The sequence below is a fragment of the Montipora capricornis genome, chromosome 10 (assembly GCF_036669925.1).
Source record: "Montipora capricornis isolate CH-2021 chromosome 10, ASM3666992v2, whole genome shotgun sequence".
Classification (NCBI taxonomy): Eukaryota; Metazoa; Cnidaria; class Anthozoa; order Scleractinia; family Acroporidae; genus Montipora; species Montipora capricornis.
The window spans coordinates 31,779,978-31,789,977 of record NC_090892.1 but is presented as its reverse complement, the minus strand read 5'-3'; the positions used below and the strand labels follow the sequence as shown (position 1 = coordinate 31,789,977).

Here is a 10,000-nt window from a genome sequence, read left to right as displayed (position 1 = left end):
GGCTGTGGGAACTGCAGATGTTAAAGTCACGGCAATTAACATGTACAAGTACAAGGAAGGATTACGTTTTTGCAAACGTTGGCCATGTAGCACTTATATTGAACAGACTTAACTGATTAGAGTGTAATGTGAAGTGCTAAGTTTCTACCCCATATGAACCATGTGAGCATTAGCCCTACAGGTGGAAATGGGCCCACACAAGGACAGAGAAAAACTCTGATGACCAGGGTGGGAATTGAACCCACGACCTTCGGGTTAGATCACTGCTGCTCTACCGACTGAGCTACAAGGTCAGACAGGAGCAGGTTGTGGGAACTGAAGATGTTAAAGTTACGGCAATGAACATGTACAAGTACAAGGAAGGATTACGTTTTTACGTTTAATTCCCACCCTGGTCAGAGTTTTTCTCTGTCCTTGTGTGGGCCATTTCCATATGAAGGGCTAACGCTCACATGGTTCATATGGGGTAGAAACTTAGCACTTCACATTACACTCTAATCTTGTTTGTTTTGTCTGACATTTTTCATGCTGCAAGGCCAATTAAGCCTCACTTGTGTGCAACTTCCGTTTTTTTTTTGGAATGGGAGTATTGCTCCCAATCGGGCAATCGATTTTTATCGATTTCTGATATTAATCGATTGATTCATATCGATTTTTATCGAGTATCGGAATTATTGGCTTGATGTGCAAACGTCGATTAATAACGTATCGATGTGTTACATCCTGCTTTAATATGTAATGTTCCGATCTTTCGACATCCAACAATGTTGGATGCTCTGTCTTCTTCTGAAGGCAAGATCTATTTTTTCAAAGCAGGTTTTTAAAAACTTTACAGTAATTTTACACGCAAAACTACAAACCTGATGTATCTGTGTCTTGAACACCGAATACCTGACGTTCCTTCCTGCGCCTGTGTAGACGATCTCGAAGACTGTCTTGTCGACGCTTGTGCTCCTGGATTTCCGTCCAGGTGTCAGACATTTTTTTTTTAAGTTTTACTGCCCGGTATCAGGAAACAATCCATATGAAAACTTCTGAAAACTCGAAAGTTGGATGGCAGCTTAGTAACCAAGCTGCTATTAAAGGCTTCTGCAGTTTGGCCCCAAGCCTTTTCCCACAAAGATGGAGAACTGCATTTCTATCCTAACAAATTTCGTTCCTCGTAATGAACCATTTGCTATCAATGCCCTTCGACAGTTTTGTTCAGAGAACGAAAAGGTGTTCTCACTCTTTCACTTAGATGTCAATCACAGGAAGAATTTTATCGATGTCATTCTTAACGAGTTGACAACCAAACCAGAAATTGGTCTTGAATTCGCAACATACGCTATTTCGACTTTGCGTATTTTAAGCCGTGATAAAGATGGCTTAGGATCGCTTTCTTCAGAAAAATCAACCTCCACGCTATTGTCTCTTGCGGGAATTCTACCAGAAGAAAGCAAAGATACAGGGAATACTTGCTCTATCGATGTTGGAAACCGGATCAGTGATGACAGAAGTGAAGTTCTGGATCGACTTATTGCGAGGAGTACTGTAGTTACCGAAGCGGTAAAATGTTTATGTAACGTTGTTTACCACAGCTCTGTTGCCCGGCAGTATTGTTTTAAACTGCGATGCATCGAGGCCATTATAGAGAGGGGAAAGAGGTGGTTCGATAACGGCTTGTTAGCTTTCGATGTAAAGTACTTTGACATGAGATTTCTGTTCCTTTTAACTGCCCTTGAAAACACTGCAAGATTTGAAGTTGTTGCTAACAATGGGTTTTGTGTCCTCACTCACGCATTGGACAGCTGTATTCCAGGGAAAGAACAACGAAAGGTATGTCACGAAACGAAAGTCAGAGATGGCTGCGGACAAATCACTGGTGCTCAACTACAAGCGCTCACCATGGAAGAAAGGTACTAAATTAGCAAGCTGTAAAATTTTAAGCGTACTTGGTGTTTTAAGAATGAGAAAACGACGGAAAAGCTGCTCTTGCCTGGATGTTTACCGAAAAGGTTTTTTCCTAGCTATCTAATGAGGGGTAAATTCACTACATACATGTACACTGTAGCCTTGAAGTGACGCAGGTGTTATTTTGCCAAAAAAAACATGGCAAGTATCAAGAAGGAAAATACAATTTGTTCAGTGTTTCATAGCACATGGAACTCAGTCACATCAGGAAATTTTTCTACTCCATCCTTAATCACCTGTAAAATGTCTTTAAAATGAAGGACCATGTCTCTAAGTATTAATGCTGTAACAAACTTACATGTGAAAACATTAACAAATGTGGTTGTATTGAAATATTATCGATTAATATCAATGAATGTCCTTCGATGGTAGACATGTAGACCCATACATACCTGAATGTTGTGAGTCATATCGGAGGAAAATCCATAATCACATGATTTTCAGCTGCTTTACTAACTTCATTTGATGACACTTTTTTGTAGGGCCATGATAGAGCAAGCTCCTAATACTTACACGATCACACAAAATGAAATTCGTCTTTCTGCTGAAATCATGAAAATCTTGTTTAATATAACATTAAATCTACCTGAATCTGAAGGGACAGACACTGTTGATCACTGTGACAGGATTGTGTTTATCGTACGTTCCATCTTTGTCCATCTGAAGCCATTACCTAATGAGCCAGAAAATCTACCAAACCATGCCATCAATGTTTTGAGCAATATGCCAACTAAGTGTCTTAAACATCTGATGTGGACAATGCCATCAACTGTTTCTAAAAAACTTTCTCAAGATTATGAATCCAAACCCTCATCGCAGAGATTTAGGATGCAGTTTGAGGTATGCATGCATTGTGTTTTTCCTACTTACAGTACAGCTGTACAGTGTATGTATTATTCAGAATCCTGTAATTAACCATATATCTGAACAGGGCAATTTATTTTGTACAGCAGGCATTCTATATGAAGATTTCTAAGGGTCAGAGTTGAATAAAGCAGGAAGTTCCCAAGTTGCTGTATCAGACAATGGGTCACATTTCTAGGGAAATTTCTAATTGATACCTTCCAAAAGAGTATGCTGAAAAGCTTACCCAATTACTCTGAAAGTCATTTTGTCATGGAGGGTCAGAGCTCGAGACTAACTTTTCAGCTCACTAGCCTTCTGGCTAGTATCAGGTCTGATCTCACTAGCCAAATCTAACTTTGCGCTAGCCAGTCTCGTCATGCGCAGTTTCATTCATTTGTAAAAACTATCCAATCTTGACCCCAGAGCTCTTCTCTTGACTGGGGGAGAGAAGAGCTCTGGGGAACCATGAAACTAATTTTCCTCTCATTGGTGAAGAACAATTAAAAGCTTCTCTAATTGGTGCATTCATGTTCACACGAGGAGTTAGCACTGGTGCCGTAACATTCAAATAGCCAATTTTTTGCTACAAGAACCCTACGACGCATGTTCTCACTACATAGAGTTTCCCAGAGCCTTGGATTGATCCGAGGCTCTGATGACGAGAATGAAAACTATCACGAAAAAAATTCCACATTTGCTAACACAACCAGCGCTTTTAGTAGGTATTTCCATATTCTCATATCCATCCTCGCAACAGCGGCACAAATAAGCTGGAGTGTACGGTTTCCCATATTTTTCTCACAAAGGCAAAGTTTTCGCGGCCTTGAGGCCAATTTTGACTGAACCACTGCCATATCTTTGCAACTCACAAATGCACTGGAGTACGGAAAATGCGGAATAAAGTACAAAGGAAATAAACCGTACATAAAACTAAACTGCTCGTTTGGAGGTCTGTGGAAAGGCTGTTCCTTTGATTATAAATTGAGCCATTTGCGATTGAAATTTCAACGTGAAAGTGCCATTCTACGCATGAAGCACAAAAGCAGCAGAATACGGGAAAATGAGATCTTAAATTGGATAAAAAGGAAATTCGAATAGAATATGCTCATATAAGATTTCTTTTTAATACAATGTAGTTTCAACGGCAATCCTTGCTTTTTGTGCTTGAATGGTTTTTCGGAATCAATCACTGTACTCGCAAGCAAGTTTTCTCTCTTTCAGCGTGAGATTCACCATCCCTAGTAAATAAGATAAGTCGTTTCATATTATCTCTTTCTTTTTTTTTAAATTTGAAATAAATTATGTTTGGATTCAACTTCTAAACAAGTACGTGATCTGTTTCCATATTTACACGTAACAACGTCGCAAACAGTTTGCGATGGCTTGATCGCAAACACTGTCACTTTGCAATTGTGTTTGCAATTCTGTTTTCCACGTGCTTGATTTCTTCTTATGTTGGAATTGTTGCGAAGAAGAAGGCAGAGAGAAATTGTCAAGAGACTTCACCGATTTAGTGTCTGATACATTTTTGAGGAGCAGCAATGGCTGCAGCATAGCCAGTATCAAATTATAGTGCAGGAACTGGCTCTTCGTGATCAAGAACTTTACTGCAGGTACATTTGGCGTGCGGTATTTCCCTAATATGACATTCATTAAACTTACACTGTTTTGAGGAGTATCCTCATTGCCACAATCGTACTCGGACGCCATATCGTCAAAACATATCACATGCATAAAAGTTATCGTAGATTGATCACAAACAATCAGAAACTACTACTTGTCATGAACAACACATACATGTAACGATAGAGAATTGTCTATCTCTTGGTCTTGTTTGCGACCATCGATGATTGGTCGACGATGAACGTAAAAGGTGTTTCCATTTACGCAAGCTGTTTACGATCAAGTGATTGGAAGGTGCTTGCAATTGTTTGCGACAGAGTTACGTGCATATGGAAACTAGGCATTAACAGCAGCCGAGAAGTTCCACATGATTTCACATGTAATTAATCGTTCGTAACAGGGAAACTAATCCGCGTTTGCCTCTTCAGTTTGTCTTTTTTTTTTTTTGACTTATCATTTTCTAAGGCAGTAAATTCCATAGAATCCGCTCACAGTTTCTGTTTTTAATAGTTTCTATTCTCTCCTTCTGCCCCATCCATACCAAAAAATTTTCATTTTTGTTTTCATCCAGAAATCCACTGCTTCACAATAGTTACTATCCCCATTGGCTACTGAAAGTTCAAAATCTACTAGCCTAAACTGAAATTTCACTAGCCTGTGGCTACTTGGCTACCGTTAGTCTCGAGCCCTGATGGTGTTGGCACTCCAAACAGTGGCAAAGAGATCTTGCATACATGTAGATCCTGTCACCTCTGGCCCTGTGGGGTGACCAGTGTAAAGAGAGGCATTAAATAATAATTATTATTTCAAGTAAGGATTATTAGTTACATGATTTCATGTTACCTCATCCATCTCCTGGATAACTGTTTTTTTAACCTATAAATGGAATGTTTCATATGCTGTACTAAGAAAAACTAAAGAAATTAACCCATTGATGCCTCAATCGCCTTAGGACGCCCTCAGTTGACAAGTAAAATTGTCTGCCATTAGACAGAATAAAATCTATCAAGTATCACTCCCAGGGAGCAATGGGTTAAAGATATTAATGGTGCTTTCCTTTTAACAGAACTGACTGACCAGACCAGGCATTTGAAAGGACTAACTCTACAAATTAACACACTTTGAGGATAATGTATACTCCTCCAGAAGAATGCGAGGGATTATCATGCAAGTGTTCATGCAAATTGTTGCATTTTCTTTGCAAACTGATGGGTCTGGCCAGCCAGTTCTGATAAAGGGAATTAAGGGTGCGTTCAATTGATCGTATTCTGGAATAGGAATACATAGAATATAAGTCAGAAATCCTTCGTTCTTACATACATTAAAATTGTCAAATATCTGCTAAAATGATATGTTAAACATATTTTTATTAACCTTGCTGCTTTGAAACCCGCCAAACATATCGTTTTAGTCATCACTCCACGTATTCTTATTCAGGAATAGGGTCAATCGAACGTGCCCTAAGTTTCCTAAGTGTTATTTTTAGTGGGCAGTGATGATAACTGCCCTGACCTTTCTTACTTTCATTTTATGTCCCGTAACAATTATTATTATTATAACTTTGTTCAAAGGAACAAAATATAGGATTTGGTGCTGACTCTTGTATTTTTCTTTTTTGGGTCGGGATTTTCCTGCATATGCTTTCCAGAGAAATGTCACTTTTCAGAGAAGGTACATGTACCCCAGTAGTAGTGATCATGGTGACCACTTGACCACAAAAGACTATGTGACAGATTAAAGGGGAAATATTTATTAAAGAAGTGTACATGTGCGTGACTGGAAACAAGTTTTCATGTTTTCATTGCACGCAATATCTGGTTATCTTATGACTGAGTAACACATCTCACTAGGCTAATTACATAATTTTTTATTTCTCCCAGTAGAGTGGAACCCCGATTTTACAATCTTTGATTTAACGATATTCCTGATTAAATGATCAACATGGCCCATCAAAAGTTACAGTTAATTGTATGGAACAAAATGCTGATTTAACGATATGCGATTCAACAGTATTTCCTGTTTTATGATGGAAATCTGGCAACCCAAGCTAAATTTTTTTTCCCGTTACAACGATATAATTGATATCACATACGGTAAAAAAGTGACAAGCGCATGGCAATTACCCAATGTTTTATTTAGTTATAGTAATCCTTTGTCCCGAAGGGTACAAGACTACATGTAATGTTGCTGCGACTTACTGATTTTATTGACTGAACGTGGAAAAATTAATTACAATACTACAGTAGAACCCTGATTTTACAATTTTTTTTAGTTGCTTTGCCATCATATCGTTAAATCTGGAGTTTGTTTGCAACAATATCCTGATTTAACAATATGATTTTGCTGTGCCCTTGCAATATCGTAAAACCGGGGTTCCACTGTATTATAAGATCATTAAATACCATAAACACCCACAGATAAACTGCACCCTGAATAAGAATTACGTTGGCAGCTCAAATTTTTGGAAGATACATTGTAGCTTTTTGAAAGAAATCAAGACAAATCCAAAGGCGAGTCTTCAGAAGTCTTCTTCATCCACTGTTCATCGAAGGTAAACTCGCTATTAACATGGAAACGGAAAAAACTTCAAAGTCTTCTACCAACTATTACATATGATTGATCTTTTATCTGGTATTTGATGACAGGAATTTCTTCATTCAACACAGGTTTTCCATAGATTTTTCATTACAAGAACGTAAGCGGAACACTCGTAGCTTAGTACCCAGGCATTAGATCGGAAGCGAAGATGGAAAACTGGACACCGGAAGCAACCTTTTCAAATATTCCCACAGATAAGCCACTCCCCTGATTTCCAGTGACAATTTTTGGGAAAAAGGTGCGGCTTATCTCAAGGTGTTTACGGTACCTACATTGCAAAAAATTGTACAGCACCTTTTTACTGATTTTGATTGGAATCAACACCATTAACAACTGTTTTATATGTGAACAACTATTCCACAATCACTCTTAACCCTATGGTTGAGTCACTGAATGTGGACTTAAGACTTCGGACTACAGAATTGAACTGAATATGAAATACGACGGCGGACTGAGCGTAAATCAGAGTAAACAGCAAAACAACAAAGCACGTACTGACCAAGATATTGTAACATAGAAAAAACACTGAGCTACTGTGAGCTTTATAGGAAATCAGCTAAAAAGCCATCAAACAATGTGTAGGCTACCCATAGCCTCTTGTTTATTTTAAAAATAATCTCTCCTGCTATTTTAGAACTACAACATGCTTGCAATTCAGACAATGATCAGAATTCTTGATGATCGTCTCAAAGCTACTGCCCAGCCTTTGCGAGAGAATATTATCCCTATTGTCAGTGCATTCTGTCAAATGGCACGAGGGGACCGCATTATAAGAAAGTATCTTCGGATGGAAGTGTTGCCCCCTCTTAGGCATGTGGGAACTACTCGCCCTGAAGAAGGCAACTTGATAAGGAATGGACTGGTCAGGCTAATGACATCACCACTTGAAGATATCAAGGTATGGTGATGAACTGGAGTGTCTGTTTTAAGCATTAGATACTGCACAACTTTACAGGGTTGTTTATCAACAGTTAGGTGGTGATGCAAGAGCCACAGTAACGTGGGGTAAAATTTATAAAGTGAAAAATTGTTCAGTGAAGATGGTAAGTGCCGGAATGTTTAGCAGGAGCTTGGCATTGGTACTTTTTACAACAAAAAAGGACACATTTATCACGTTGTTAAAGGTATCATAAGCAATAATTTGATAATCAAATATTTTCATTGATTGTATAATGATAGTTAACCCATCTTACATGTAGACCGCTCAATGTTTTTTGTAAGTAGCCCTTTAGAGAACAAATTTAAAATCTCACAGATGAAATTGCATTTACAATAATTTAGCCAGTAAGAATTTAATTTCCATTACAAAAGCTGGGTATTTGAATTTAAAGGTATTATGAGAACAATGGTATTATGTAACAATTTAGCTCGTGCATTTCCAGCACGTGCAACTTTGATTTTATTTTTGTCATATTTGGTGTCCTAAAATCCCCAGCTTTGTCCCAAGGAAAAGAGTTGCAACTTGCACGCTTTAAGGTCATACATGCTTCTGCTAACAATTAGAAAATGTTACAGTAAGTCTTAGGTAGTTAAGCAACTGCTCTTGGGAGATCTGCAAAGGACCAACTTGATGACCTGAAAAATTGGACAATAATAATGTTAATTTTTTTAGGAACTAGTGGCAGATTTCGTTTTTGTTTTGTGCAAAGAAAATGTGAACAGACTGGTAAAGTATACTGGATATGGAAATGCTGCAGGTCTGTTGGCTTCGCGTGGCTTGATGGGGGCGAGTCAGCTGCAGGGGAATGGAACATACTACTCCTCTGATGATGACTCTGAGACAGAGGAATATGCAATGGACAAAGCACAAATTGATCCTATGATTGGTAAGACATCTTAAAATGTACCTGTGTTTTCTCTTTTTGTGCAAACATTCTACCAGTAGTAATTTAAAAGGTAATGGCTTAAAATGTATGATATGCTAAGACAAGCCTTGTGTGGCTGCTTAAAGTGCCACTGTGACCAAAAATCAAATTTTATTTTTCTTTGGATTTCAAAACTGTGTTAACTAAACAGTAAGTGACCCAAGTTTTTAGCCCTCGTTTCAAAAAGACACCTGTTGATTTTACTGGTGGCTGGAATCTTTCTATTTAACGGTCCACCATTACTAACCTTAACTTCTTGAGAAAGCTGGATCAAGGAAAATGGCAACAAAGGCTCACTAGTTTAAGAATGCAGTGCGTGTATACATGTACACCACATAATTAATATGCAGCACCGGAGTTTTGGGCTTTCAGACTTTTAAACTGGCGTTTTGCATGTATAATAAGCTGCATTTACTCCCTGAAATTTTAAGCTAGTGAGTAAATGACGTCACTTTTCCCTGGATCCAACCCTCTGAGGTGCAATCGGTCATTTTTGAACCTGATTTAATGGCAGACTGTGAAATCCACAACTTACACTCAAAGTAAATGGCCTTTGAATACAAATCAAAGATCAAAATTTTGCCAGTCAGGTGTAACTAAGCAAACATACTTTCAAAATCTGAAGAAAAAATGGAAGTGATTTTTTTCTTATCACAGGGGCACTTTAACTGCAGTTATTTTTTGCACCCTAGAAAAGCCAGAACAGGAGCCAATCAAGACAAACTCCTAGAGCTGTTATTGCCCACTGAAGAGGCATACATGTACTTGTAGTATGCGTGTGTAATTCTCTCAAGTGATAAGAATGCACCGAAAAGCTTTTGAAAGCCAACACTTGCCATTTGCATTAACAGTTTTTTAGCCCTCTTGCGAGATAAGAGTCTTACCTCATGAAAGGAGACACTACTATCAAGACAAGATTTTCATTTCATGACAGTTAGGATGGCTAAGAGGAAAAATGTACAATACCCAAAAGTAGGATTGCAGAGCATGGTAGGGTAAATTGAAGGGGCCTTTTCAAATTCAAAGAATAGTGAAGGTGTGAACGCTAAGTGGGGCCCTGAATTACAGCGAGGCATAGGGGTGTGTATTTTCAATGTTAGATTGTTATAGCTAAA

At 38.3% G+C, this 10,000-nt stretch overlaps 2 protein-coding genes across 4 annotated transcripts in view; one reads left to right on the top strand and one right to left on the bottom strand.

Annotated features, from left to right (window-relative positions):
- The window catches only part of LOC138022092 (N6-adenosine-methyltransferase subunit METTL3-like), a 155,207-nt gene extending 154,197 nt beyond the window's left edge, over positions 1-1,010 (bottom strand). For all 3 annotated transcript variants that reach the window (XM_068869116.1, XM_068869117.1, XM_068869118.1), the window contains exon 1: positions 861-1,010. In XM_068869116.1, the coding sequence (XP_068725217.1) occupies positions 861-981 (121 nt within the window). In that variant the 5' untranslated portion in view covers positions 982-1,010. The remainder of the gene's footprint in view (positions 1-860) is intronic.
- A 112-nt stretch (positions 1,011-1,122) lies between these two features.
- The window catches only part of LOC138022091 (synembryn-A-like), a 10,166-nt gene continuing 1,288 nt past the window's right edge, over positions 1,123-10,000 (top strand). The window contains exons 1-4 of the mRNA XM_068869115.1: positions 1,123-1,898; positions 2,436-2,793; positions 7,655-7,918; positions 8,633-8,846. Coding sequence (XP_068725216.1) covers positions 1,123-1,898; positions 2,436-2,793; positions 7,655-7,918; positions 8,633-8,846 — 1,612 coding nt within the window. The remainder of the gene's footprint in view (positions 1,899-2,435; positions 2,794-7,654; positions 7,919-8,632; positions 8,847-10,000) is intronic.